This window comes from Typopeltis vanoorti, chromosome 15 (assembly GCF_054136105.1).
Source record: "Typopeltis vanoorti isolate ZY-2024b chromosome 15, IOZ_Tvanoo_1.0, whole genome shotgun sequence".
Classification (NCBI taxonomy): domain Eukaryota; kingdom Metazoa; phylum Arthropoda; class Arachnida; order Uropygi; family Thelyphonidae; genus Typopeltis; species Typopeltis vanoorti.
Window position 1 is genome coordinate 295,001 of NC_143563.1, and position 14,389 is coordinate 309,389.

The 14,389-nt window shown below is 39.9% G+C and overlaps 1 protein-coding gene across 1 annotated transcript in view; it reads right to left on the reverse strand.

Annotated features, from left to right (window-relative positions):
• Positions 1-14,038, reverse strand: part of LOC150098288 (glucose dehydrogenase [FAD, quinone]-like) — a 37,791-nt gene extending 23,753 nt beyond the window's left edge. The window contains exons 1-2 of the mRNA XM_090405117.1: positions 13,915-14,038; positions 12,591-12,793 (exon numbers count right to left, since the gene is read on the reverse strand). Coding sequence (XP_090261243.1) covers positions 12,591-12,793; positions 13,915-14,038 — 327 coding nt within the window. The remainder of the gene's footprint in view (positions 1-12,590; positions 12,794-13,914) is intronic.
• Between the last annotated feature and the right edge of the window lie 351 nt (positions 14,039-14,389).

Consider the following 14,389-nt stretch of genomic DNA (forward strand, 5'->3'; position numbering starts at 1 on the left):
CACTTCTGTTTTGTTATACGTCCGTCAGCAGAAGACTTAGAACGCCCCTACGGTGTATGCGGCAAAGTTATTTGAAAGATAACAAAAACGAAGCCGTGAATTCATCGTGATGATGGTACTGGCAAACACTTTTAGCAATAAAATAAAATAAATAAATAAATAAAATGCCATCGGGTTATTTCTCTTGCATCAACACTTAGAGGTGGTTGGATGCGATTCCTTCCTGGCTGACAGGAAGGAAATCGGCTTTCAAGCAAAGAAAGAAAAATCAGAAAACGATATTTCTATGCATACTGTGTTCCAAAGATTGTTAATTGCATGCGAGTATCTGTTTGGCTTCGTTTATTGCAAATATATCTTTCGTTTTTTTTTTAATTGAATTTGATTGCTTCATTTATATAACCGTAGTGAACTATCCCACACACCGAATGCCATTTTGTGATCAGCGCGTGCTATTTTAGGTGCCAAATAACGAATATTTAAACTTCCGGTCGAAGGATCTGCAAGTGCGGTGGTGAGAATTCAAGTCGAAGATGTTCAAATAAAAAATGATGCCCTTAAGAAAAGTACAACAGGAATAAAAAAAAAAAAAGCTATAAATTCATTACTTGACTCGTTAGTCAAATCTTCCCCTCCTTCCTCCGAAAAGCATTCACCTTCTGTTTCGTTTTTCTCCTTTCCAAACACTCTCCTCAGCTGGGTTATCTTTTACTTCCATTAGTTTTAATCATTTACGAGTGATTTTTTTTTTTTTTTTCAGGAAGGCCAATTCTGCATTTCATAACAAGAGTGTCATAAACAACACCGTGAGGTAAAGGAAGAGCTGCTTCCTTTCGTTAAAATATAAATCGGGCTGCAAGCGAGACGTGGTTAGGGCAGCCATTACGCGAACGTTGTCCAATTGCTTGCGGCACCGTCCTGATCGGAAGTCGTTTGGGCTTATCTCGAGGTGACCTTCGCAGGAATGAGGTCTCGTTCCCGTTACGACACATCCGGTACTTGTTACGACAGCAGAACAACTGCAGACGCTATTAAAAAATAAACAACCTTAAAAGCAGCGAAGAAAGGCGAGAGGAATTACTCGGTTGCTTTTCTTTTTTTGTTTATTTGTTTCTTATAGTCCACAGGGATCGCGTCCTCTCTTCTGCAACAGACCAACTCTTCTTTCTATTAAGACGCGATTTCATTCAACTTTCGCCGCTTCAACTAAAAAAAAAAAAAAAAAAACATTAAAAGCAGATTCCATCTTCGTGTTTTGGACATGTAAACAATCCAAATCTCTATGACTACCCCTGTGGCTCAGCAGGGAGGGATCAAAGGTGCCCTTTTGGCTCTTCGAAACGAGAAGAATATTTCTAAGTCTTTTCACACGGAGATGAGTCGGCAGACCTCATAGTAGTGGAAGAGTTTTTCCTTACGGAAACTGCCTTTTCATCAACAACAATTATTGGCGGAGAATACACGCAGTTATCATACCGCCATAGGAGACTGCGCGGACAGAATTAAGCGTCGCATCCATTAGGTTTATACGAAGCCAAATTGCTTGTCTGTGACACATACCAGCGAACTTAACACGTAAGTAAATGATCTATTATTAAGGTATATATCATTTCCTTACGTGTTAAGAAGGTTACAAGACCTTAAACGCATTCTGTACCTTGAGAAAAGTAAAGAAGAAAAATGTTATAATGCCTCCTTTGAAAGCGTGAAAAATGGTTGAATATATTCAACATGGATATATTCAATATATTCTACATCAGATTCAACATGGAAACTAATCAAAAGAAGGGCTGGAAAAACAGAAAGACACAGGGACTGAAGAACATAAGAGATTACATAGAGAAGTCAGAAGAGCCATGAAGCAGTAAAAGAAAAATGTATACTAATAAACGTGAAGAGATAGAGTTCCAGATGAGGAGGCACAATTATAAAAGGATGTTTTATTTAATTCGTGACTTCAAGCACAAGTTTAAGCCCAAATTGAATGTCATCAAAGACAGGAATGGAGCATTACTAACAGAAGAGTTGGAAATCAAAAACAGATCGAAAGAATACTGTGAGGAACTGTAGAACAGAGTGGATAAAGAAAATGTGGAGTCCTCCCACCAAGAAAATTTTGATTTGGAGCCTCCTCCACTTAGACATGAAGTTGAAAGAGCGGTTAAGTAGCTTAACAGCAATAAGGCCCCAGGTGCAGGTGGAATCCCAGCAGAGTTAATTAAGGCCACAGGAGATGGAGGGATAAGAGTGTTTCATAGATTGATTACAAGGATATGGCAGACACGATAATGGCTTAGAGACTAGAAGAAGTCGGTTTTCATACCACTACATAAAGAAGGTTATATGAAGGCGCACAAGAACTATAGAACTGTTAGTTTAATATCTCATGCAAGCAAAGTTTTATTGAAGATCATGCTAAATAGGATTGAGGCCAAAGTTGAGGCAGAGATGCCCGAGGAACAAGAAGGTTTTAGGGAAGGTAAGGGCACAAAAGATCAGATCCTTTGCCTTAGACAGATTATAGAAAAATATAAGGAATTCAGACTCCCTCTGGTATTGTGCTTCTTAGACTACTCTAAAGCTTTTGACTGTGTTGAGCATGTGAAACTGGGAAGAAATTAAAAGAATGGGTTTTCCTCAACACACTATCAGGTTGATAGCCAACTTGTATAAGGAGCAAGAAGCCACAGTAAGAACAGGTGTTGGATTGACTGACTGGCTTCAAGTTGGAAAAGGAGTTAGGCAAGCATGTTTACTTTCTCCTCACTTGTTTAGTATATATGCGGATGATATCATGAGCGAAGCATTAGATGAGCTCAAGACAGGAATTAGGATAGGAGGTAGATTGATCAGTAACCTGAAGTATGCTGATGATACAGTACTCCTTTGTAATAACATGGAAGAACTAGGATTAATTCTTGACAAAGTTAATAAGATCAGTAATCACAGAGGATTTCAACTCAATCCTAACAAGACAAGGATTATGGTTCTCAAAAGAAATACAAACAGGGAAGCTCTTGAGAAACAAGTGTACCTTAATGGAGAAAGAATTGAGGAAGTCAGCAAGTTTGAGTATCTGGGATTCATTATTAATGTGAAGAATTGCTGTTCAGAAGATGTAAGAAAAAGGTTAGGAATAGCTAAAACAACTGAAAGACATGTCTAAAATCTGGAAGGATGGATCTATCTCCATGGGAACAAAGTTGAGGATTTTGTATGCAGTTGTTTTTCCAACAGTGACTTATGGATGTGAGACTTGGAACCTAAAGAAGTCAGATGAGAAACGGATATCTGCTTTTGAGATGTGGTGTTACAGAAGGCAGTCGAGGATATCATACACTGAAGGGTGTACAAACGAATGGGTGGTAGAAAGGATCAGTAGAACTCTAAGGCTCCTTAAGGATATTGACAGAAGAAAGTTAAAATGTTTTGGACACATTGAAAGGATGGAAGGGGACTTACTATTCTCAGAACAGTAATAGAATGTAAAGTTCCTGGAAAAAGAGAAAGGGGAAAACCCTCAACGAGGTGGATGGATGGTGTGTGTGTGGAGTGACTGATGTTTAGAGAGTTGAAGCCTCCAGAAAGCAAACAGGAGTATGGCGAGGCTAGGTGTGACACATCACCGAGCATCAGAGTGACCATCTGTGGATGCCCAGTGAACATATAGATAGATAAATATATGCATATACATAGAATTTTTCATTAACTATTTTAATGACAATCTATACGCTAGAAGAACCAGAATTTTAAGAGAATAATTAGGTTAGCTGTTAAAATAGTTTTTAAGATTTCACTTAGCTTTTAAGGGAATGTTCGAATTTTGTGAGAATTTTGTAATTTTGTTCGAATGCACAGCTCTTTCAGCTAGGAAATCCCACCTACTTTTTCGATGATAAAATGGATGCTTTGTGTGTGTGTGTGTGGTTTTCGCACGCGCATTGCAGTGCCGAAGTGGTGGCCTCATAATCCTGGCAAAGAGATGGAAGTGTAATTAGGAATTCTCTATTTTTAACTTGGTACTCAATTTGTTTTATCATTTTGTACTTTTCAATTAGCGGAAGTGCGAATGCAAGGAGGGAAAGAAGTTATTATTATTATTTTTTTAATTACAATTACTAACTAATGCCACTGTAATAATAATAATTATTATTATTACAGTGGCATTAGTTAGTAATTCATCCTTTACAAGAGATTGGTTGCATGGCTTCGACGGTATCCCTCCCACACATACACACGAATAAGTCACTTCAAGTATCGAGAATTCATGGTCGAAGTCACTCTGATGGACTAATCAGAGAATAAAAAAAAATCACTAATTTTTGCAGTGTCCTTTGTCTCCAAAATAAAAGCGTCATTGTGCGTTAGTGAGGTATCTTAATGTGGAGGAATCTGAACTCACCCTCCACTCGAGTCCGAGGATAACTTACTTTATCCTTTGTTGAAATATTTAATCCACCTTGCAAGCGGATTAAATATTCCAACATCTTTAGTGCTAGAAATGAGAACACGAAGAAATATCCTCCAGGGAGGGAGGATAAATCAATTGCCTTTAACTTGATTTACTTACCGTTGATACATCAAGCATTAACGTTGATACATCAGGTGTTATTTTTATCAGCAACGAAATGTGAAATTTAACATTTTTCTTCTTTTTTTTTTTAATTTTAAAAGTGTATTGAGAAGAAATCGGCGATTTATTTATTTATTTACGTTTAGCTAAGAATAATACGTGCATATGTCACCACACACAAAAATTGGACGTACAAGACGATAAAGGCATAGAAGATGTATAAAAGAATGCAATAGCGTGAAGTGATACTGTAGGCATATATGCATATAAAAATATACAAATAAGCATAAAATTAAAATGGAATGTCTAAGTTCGACAGCCAATCAACAGCATCTGTACAGACTGTTATAAAGTCAGTTGCAGGTCCCGTGTAAGCTCTGTGAGGACAGTCAAACGTGATATGTTGTAGAGTTCAGTTATCCTCAGCACAGTCACAAGATGAGTTTGGTCGTATTCTCCAAGTAAACAAGGAAGCTCCACACCTACCATGGTTGGTGCGAATCCTATTTAGGGAGGTCCATATTTTTCGAGGTAGGTTGAACCCCTGATGGAGGGTTGTTTGAGTTAAGGACAATCTGCAGATTACTGGGGCTTGGGCAGTCCATTCCATGCGCCACGCTCTTGTTGCATCATAGCCTCAGTAACAAGTCGTTGTGCCGTTATAATAGGGGTGCCTTGACTCAAGCCTCTGTGATGTAAAGCTGTCAATATCAGAGTGTATAGGAAGCAGTGGATTCGGCAAAGTGGTGACTGATGATGAAAGGAAATTGGTGACGAAACTAATAATAAGCGAGTTTCTCATTGAAGAAGTAATTTCAGTTCACTATTTGAGTGCAGAAAAAGTTTGACCAAAATATCAAGTGAGTTCGATTTTTTTTTTTTTGATTTTTTCTAAACTTTTCGTTCAAAAGTTGGTTTACTGCAAAAGGTAATAAGACTGAAATGGGCTGAGTGAAGGTCGTTTCGGAGAAATAACACCCTTTTATGGCCAAAGTTACCAAGAGGATAAGACAGCTGTTATATTTTTTTTTTTAAAGCAGCTCGGCGAAAATCTGTTCGTCAAGCCTTCGGGATAAACGTTCTCAATGAAATCTAAACTTTGGCTCGGATGATATTTTTGCCGTTGGGCCATAGGATGCACACACTTCAGATACCTTCCCATTCTAAAATTGAGAGATTCCATCTCCGTATTAAATTCACTCCTGAGTCAGAAAATCTGAATACACTATCATTCCTACCTCGATCACACATGAAAAAGAAGCGGCGCTCTCACATGCGGGGTGTTTAGAACATTCACAGCTATTAAGCAATTGTATCCGATTCGAAAAGAAGAATGGAAAACCATGGGGAAATAAGGCAGCATAAAAAGATGAGGGAAATATTGGAAAGAACTGGATGCCAATGGGAAAGAGGGAACGAGACCGACAAAGGTGAAGATGGATGGAGGTCTTGAAAATACACCATTGCAAGGAAAAACAAACAGCAACCCCAGTGAACAGAACTACGCTCTGAAACATCGCCACAATTCCCGAGTTGGTTGAATCCGCTGTCTTTAAAAGGCACGAGCGAATAATCAGAAAATATCTTAAGAAACTATTCGCGAATATCGAGAAATGTCTAATTTCTATGCATTGCATCGCCTTTTTTCTTTCTTTCCTGAGGTATAAACTGCATATGAAGCGCCTTCCACTTCGGACAACCCAGAAAAAGGGCATTCTTCCTTACAAAATCAGCACAAAAGGATTACATAAGGAACCACCTTGGCGATTCCTTTGTAAGCACTTCGTCAACTGGTGCGGCGTTGTACTATTGGACGTTAATTAAAATTTATATTTAAAGGATTGTTTCTTTATAAGGCTGCTGACGTCCTGAACCATCATAACAAAGACGATGGACGAAAATTTTCAAACATAGCTACACACTGAACGATTCAAAGCAGTATATCGCCATTGAAGTTCTCCTCTCCAAAACAGCTGATCAACAGAGTGCAGCAGTTTTGTGCTGCCTTATAAAGCACGCGTTTAACTTCTTGTAACGCCTTTATACCCTAGCTGTTGATATGTGGGGGTAAGGGCACTCTTGACAGTAGTGCTAATTGTAAACATTAGCCCAACATCGACTTCCGTGTATATATGTATGTGTGTATATGAATGTATATTTTTTATATATCTGGTCCACACAAGAAAGGCCACAAGACCTAGAACACACTAGTGCCGTACGTGTGGGCAAAAGAAATAGAAGAAAGAAGTCTGTTCACATTTTGCTTGAAAAGATGAGAGTTGTAATTTTTGACAAAAGCAGAGTGGGGAGACTGTTCCAAAGGACAGAAGTAGATGGAATGAAAGAGGAACGAAATTGATTTGGAGAGTTATAAGGTAGATTGTAAAATGGTGTTGTTAGCAGTGGCTCTAGTTTTAATGATTTTGGAGGAGAGCAGAGGTACAATAGTGGCCAATTCAGCAGCGCACTGTCCATGGAAGTATCCGTAGAAGAGGCAGAAACTGAACATCTGTAAGAGAAAGATTGAAATGGGTTTCTGAGAGAGAGAGAGAGAGGAATCATTAATTAGCCGGATTGTCCTCTTCTGGATAGAATCAAGCAATATTAGAGAGGATTCTGGTGCGCCACCCCAAATATGGGAACAATAATATTCCATGGCTGGGCGGATTTGGACTTTGTATAGAGTTAGCAGCAATGAAGAAGACTCGTGCGAAAAAGTACACCAAGTATTTTTTTGGCAGTTGCAGAAACTACATTGAAATATGGTTAGGACAGAAGAGTTCGGAGGTGCAAGTCAGTGGTCAGTGCAAGAAGAGAAATCTGATCGGATGTGTGTGTGTGTGTGTGTGTGTGTGTGTGTGTGTGTGTGTGTGTGTGTGTGTGTGTGTGTGTGTGTGTGTGTGTGTACAATTAGGGGAATCTAAAGACTCCCCTGATTGTTTCCTGGTTTAGCGTGATTCCTAAAATTAAATACAATATACTATTCAAGAAGAGGACACTTTTCGACGCTTAAACATTGCATTCGCTTTATAACCAGGGTGTGCGATCAGAAATACGGACACCTTTGACCCCCTTTAAACAGACGTAAATATGGCGCAATGGATCCAATTATTAGCGTTCCAGCGGTTTTAAACCATCCAGAATACGACGCAGGATGCGCGCTGAGCCAATAGCACCTAGAAATCGGTGACTGATCGGTTACTGTGTGAAGCAATCGAATTGAACTTTGTCATTTGTCATGAATTGTTGTTTTTCTGTTTCTATTTCGTCAGTTCACACTGACGTGTTTAGGATACCGATATAGACAAGTAATTTTGTACAAATAATTTACAACTTTTTTTGCCCATATATTTGCTCGATTTCTGCTTTCGCGATTTGTATTTATAGCCGAACGAGATTCGAACTTAGGTATAAATACGTAAAACGCATAATTTCAGCTTTTCTTTGGTTCAATCAGGAAAAATAGAAAAAAATTATTAATTTGTTTATATATTTTTCTATATATATTTTTATTTAAATTTTATTTATTTTAATATTATTTTGTGACACCTCCAAGGAGTCCAAAGACTCACCGAGGGAGGGCACCTACTCTACAACTCTTCATCTCCACCAATTACAACGAATCCAATTATAATCGACCAATTACAGAGAACCGCATCATCCACACCAACGCCATCTACTGCCCACCACCACTACTATTTTCACAGACAATCACAAACATCCCTAACCACGGCGGGATTTGATTCCGCAGTCTTTTAGCTGGAAAGCGGATACGCTAACCACTCAGCCAACCAGGCAGACATTTATATTTTATATTATTAATAATAATAATTCATTACGACTTCTGAAACTATTACATGGCTGTATTTAAAAATCGTATCAAACTTCAAATTATCCGTGTCTCAGTCTACTATTTGCCAATGATAATCAAAGATAACCACCAAGAGTAACCCTTTGTGAATCTCACATAAGCAGCACGCGTGAAGCATAGCTCATTTGACCTTTTTGCTTTCCATATTATTATTACGGGAAACTCCAAGGAGTCCTTAGGCTCATCCAGGGAGGCCCTAAACATCATGTCAAGAACAACTATTCAACATCCACACGGTATCTATCATACTTTGCCTTGAACTCATTCGCAGTCATGGCACGCACAACAGACTCTGGCACCTTGATCCACTCATTGATCACACTCCAAGTAAAAAACCTAGTTCTAACACCCTTGCTAACCACAATCTTTCCCAGTTTCCATGGATGGTCGCTAGTCCGCCCACCACCAGTCCTATTCTGAAAAATATCCACTGAATGAATCTTGTAAAAACCCTTCAGTAATTTGAATGTTTCAATCATATCACCCCTTTTCCGCCTATCAACCAATTTCTGCAACCCACAAATCTTCAACCTGTTCTCATAAGGTTCATTCTATAAACATGCTAGCACCTTGGTCACTCGGCTCTGGATCCTCTCCACCTCCTTCTCATCAAGAAGAAACCTTGATAACCAAATCTGGGCACAGTAGTCGAGATGAGGTCTTATCAAGGCTCGATAAAAAGGAACAAAGCGCTCGTCAAAGTATTCTTCAGTAACCAAGTGATGTGATGATCTGATTTAGCCACTTTTGTGTGCCCCCAAACTTCAACTCCCTATTCACCAACCCTCCCAAATCTCTGGCCTCGTCAATCTCCTTTATTACAGTTCCACCAATGTGGCATACTGCTGCTAATCTTTTTACCGCAAAATGCAAAACCTTACACTTTGCCACATTAAATTGACTTCCATTCTCCATAGCCCAGTCCTCCAATCTATCCAAATCATCCTGCAAAATTTTGACATCATGTGCATTCACTATTGCTTTACCCAACTTTGCATCATCAGCAAACAAATGAACAATTCCTCTCTGATCCTTTCCTATATCGTTAATGAACAAATTAAATAGTAGTGGTCCAAGAACAGAACCCTGTGGCACACCACTAGTCACAGGCCATCTTTTAGACTCTACTCCTGAATAAACCACTCTCTGATATCTCTCCATCAACCACCCTCCTATCCATCTCACCAACCCTATATCCATCCCCATATGTTGCAATTTACTGATTAGAATTCTCATGTGGTATCCTGTCAAAGGCCTTAGCAAGATCCAGCAGTATCGCTGTAAACCCATTACCCTTATCCAGTTCAGCTGTCACTGTGTTATAAAACATGAGCAAGTTACTAAAGCATGATCTACCCTTCACAAAACCATGCTGTCCACCATGCAGTATCTCATTTTCATCTATCCATTCTTGTATTTTTCCCTTGACTATTTTCTCCAAGACCTTGACAACGACTCCTGATATGCTGATCGGTCGGTAATTTGCAACAGTAGTCTTGGATCCTCCCTTATGCAGTGGAACTATTTTCCCCTCTTTCGACACCTTCGGGACTAACCCATACCCGAAGCTCAAATTAAACAAAATGGTCAAAGGCACTGATAATCCTTTAACCGCCTCACGTCAGACCCGAGCTGGTATACCATCCAACCCACAGATGTATTCACATTAAGGTTTTGTAATAGACTATTCACCTCCACTTCATTCACCACAATTCCCGTATAAGCTATTGGTTCCTCAATTCCTGCAATATCACCACCTGGATGATATACTCTTGCAAAGTGCTCGCTCAGTAATTCCACTATATCAACTGATTCGGTTAACTCCCTACCCTCGGCATTCTTTAAAATCATTCTGCCGTATACATTTTTTCTTTTACTTGCAGCATATCGAAAAAACTGTTTGGGATTCTCTTTAGCTTGGATTAACCTAATCCTTCTGGCCTGCGCTTTATACCGTTCATGTGCCTGCAGGTCACCTTTCTCCTTAAATTCCCTCCACAGTTGTTTCTTTTTTTGCAGATCAAGCTTAATGGCGTTATTCATCTATTTAACCCCTATTTGATTTACTATCCGGACTCCAGGTATACAGTCAGTCATACATCAAATATTTAAAATGATATTAATTGATACATTAAAGTATTCAAAGTTATCCTACAATTAATTGCATTTGATCAACTAAGATGAACGCAGATGCACTCTTAGGACTTTCATACGTCGATAAAAGTGCAATCTTACGCTCAAACTGACGTGAATTTTGAAGCAGGTTGCATAAGCCACACGACAGCACACTCAACTGAAATGGGCTCGCGACGCCACTGTGTGTGTGTATACACAGAGTGGTGTCGTGTGTGTATACACACACATACCCATCCACTAACATTGCAAGCCTGTAGCAAGCTAAAGTACACCATGCCGGCTAAGGGATTTATAATCGGGAAGATTGCTCTAGAGGCTTAACACGGGAATTTTTCAAGTTTCTTCGCACCTCCAATGAGCAGGACTGCATGGGGTCTTCCAAAAAAAAATTTTCGACAACCTAAAAAGATTCGCCAACGCCCACACTACAGGGGGTTTTAAATTACAGCCTGAGGGGCAGGAAGTGGTATCTTCTATACTACAAAAATATTAAATTAGGTTTACAAAAGCTAGTATTGTGGCGATTGGTTTCTGCATGGTAAGTCCTTCCAGTTGCTAACACCTTTTGTGATTCACTTCCGACAAAATTCATACAAAAAGATTTCAGCAGGTTTTCGTTCAACAGTGCCATCATCATTCGCTGAATGGTGCTGCCATCTCTCAACGCAACGTTGAACTGTACATGATTATTGGTCATCATCACTGGAACTTTTTCAATTTATTTAGATCTTATTAATTTAATTAATTTTCTCTCCCCTTTTCACAATGAAAGTAAGATGGCATAAATTTATAAGCGGAACACAAAAATATACCAAAACAATACCAAAATTGGGAAAGGCAAGGGAGAAATCCGCAGAAAAATAGATCATGCTGGGAAAAAAAAAAAAAAAAAGACCGATTTTAATGTTTTCTCATTCAGCGAGAAAGAGGGTAAAATTATTCCCAGTAATATTAACCTAATCCCAAACGTGGATTTCCTAGATGAGCAATAAAGAATATCAGAATCGGGAACCCGAATTTTTTAGAAAAAATAAACTGGAGGGGTGGAGAGAAAGTAAGCACTGGATGAGCAATTTTTCCGACAAATTATAGGGAAAGCATAAGATGAATGAAGCAAAAGTATCTTCGTGAAACAGCATAAAATCGATGAATAGCATAATTGCTGCAGTTATTTCCAAAGATCTTATTTTTCTACAAGAAAGTAAATGATGAAGTCAATTGCTAGCAATGAAGACTGCGGAGGAATTTGTTTTCGAAAAGAAGGTGAAAAAGCACACAAATGTGTCTTATAATAAACGTCCGATAATTTTAAGAAAAAAAGATGAAGACGATAAGGAAATGAACGAACAGCAAGAAACCTCGAGAATGCCAAAGCTGATGCAAAACATGTCCGATGGGATGCCGCTGAATCACAGGTAAAAGAATTTTAAAAAGGGGACACCACACTGGTGTTAAGGAGATCGTTGCATTTTTTTTTTAGAGGGGAGGAGGTAATTAGAGGTGAATAAAGGCGATGCAGAAAAATCTGAGCTCAGATTTTTCTGCATCGCCTTTATTCACCTTTATGCACGAAAAACGCGAAGTGTACTCTGTTCCACGAAATGTCAACGATTATGCATTTTAATTGCTAACATCTTTTGTGATCCACTTCAGAATCCACTGGAATGATGCAAAAGGAGCTGACGCCACAGATCCTAAAAGTGCGTAACCAGATAATCCACCAGCTTTGGAAACAGCAGGTACGAATCTCGCTGCACGCTTGGATGCTTGTCTTCTTTAAGTGGGAGATGAATTCATTGTCCGGTGTGATACCACCACTCCGTTTTCAGGAAAGCCTAAAGCTGCTTGAAATAAAGTTGATATGTGGAGAATCGGGTAAGAATCCTTAGTGCATCCACTCTACTCATGTGGGATATTTGCAACTTTCCTTGGGTTGGATTTACGTGAAAAATACATCCGCAATTTATGGCTCATCACAGTGTTTATGGTCAAAAAAAAAAAATCACTTACGTTTCCCTTGAGTCCCCAGCAGGCGTGTTCCTGTGGCTCGGTGAGGTAGGCCCAGTCAAATTTGGACATCTGAAGTTCCGATGAGAAGAGAGGGATCTCGCTGACCGCATCCGGAACTTCCCCGGCCTCCAGCAACAGCACTCGATGAGCGGAATTTTCTGATAAGCGATTAGCCAGCGTTGCCCCTGCCGATCCTGCTCCAACTGCAAGCACAAACAAATGCACTTTTTCACAAATACACGCAAGTAGTAGCACATCGATGTGTGTGTGTGTGTGTGTGTCGGGTTGTGCTGCGTCTTCAACAAACAGCTACTTGTTAGAAATCCACTCTCTTTTGGAAACGAGGCAAAATAAATAAATAATAATGAAAGAAGCTGGTTTACTTTTGCTAATGAACGACTGTCCATGTAAATACAGAAGCTTAACTTAAGATAGGTGTCGGTGACGCTGCTTTATTGAATAATCCCTCAACACGATTCGTCTCATTCTTCCCCAAGGAATCAAAAGCATTCTCAAAAGTAGTTGCTTCAATTTCAGCATCTCCAGTTCTTGGAGTAAGTCCGCATTATCGGCATCATATGACCGGAGTCTTTCGTAATGGACTTCAGAAAGCAGTGACCGCGTTAGTGCAGAAGGTCGATCCGAGGGGTCAGCTCATTCGACGGTATAAAACTGTTTTCGGGAGGGTGTGAACTGCGGCTGTAGTAAAATATCCTTCTGAGCAAAACCGATCATTTCTTTGATGATACTTGACGTTCCATTTCTATTTTAATTTATTTTAACTCTTTTATTTATTTATTTATTTATTTTCCTTAATAAAACGAGAATTTTGTGCATAGTTGAATACCCCTTACTAATCAGTGAGAAAGTGATTCACGAAAAAAAATTAAAATTAATTCTTTTATTTTCCTAGAAAGCAAAGAAGAAAAAAAAGATGAAAAAGAAACGTCGACGACTTCTCTGAGGGGAGGCTCTCCTTCTTGAAGCCTGCGAACTCTTCTGCTCTTCGTCAAGGTGGCATGAGCAAATGCAACAGAGCTTCGTAATGCGAAAGAGTTCGAACCTGGTTTCAGTTCCAGGTCAAGTTGCGGAGAAGCTTGAGGAGGACCGAGCCACTGCACATGCGTACAGCGTCCTGTGGGGTGACATATCGTGAATAGAGATCCCTCCCCCCACACTTCTTCCAAGCGCATATTCACGGCATGATCCCGTTTTCCTTAAAGCGTCCTTCTCTCCCTCTCTTCACGCCACTCCACACGCATGTTTTGTGGGCGAACTCCCCCTCACCCCTTAACGAACGAGAAAAGGATTTCCTTCTACTTACCGATGATAAAGTCGAACTCCTCCGGCATGCGCTGGATGTTGTTCTCTTCCCGTTTGGACTCTTTGAGGAAGAGGATCCCGAACAGGGGGAGAAGCGAAGGAAGCACGTGCAGCAGCGATCCCATTTTCACCGCACAGTCCCCGAAACTGCCTCCTCTTTCGTGTTCGTCGACTTTCTACAATTCTGGCGTTTTGCTTTCTCCGCTCACCTGAAGGCGGGGCTTGCAATTGGCACGTACGACACGACCGTGTTGCCAGGAGGGGAGGGGAGGGGTGTCCTTCTTCCCCCAGCGCTCATCGCGTCGAAAGCACAAGTTTAGTAGTCGCAACCAGTGCTGCGGCCCACTTTCGCCAGCACTGACCTCCTTAGCCCTCTTTTTTAATGAGGGGTATTTTCGTGGAATGAAACGATAAGTCCCGTGACACCCATACGGATCGAAGGGGTGAATCAAAACTATGAGCTGACATTCTAAGAT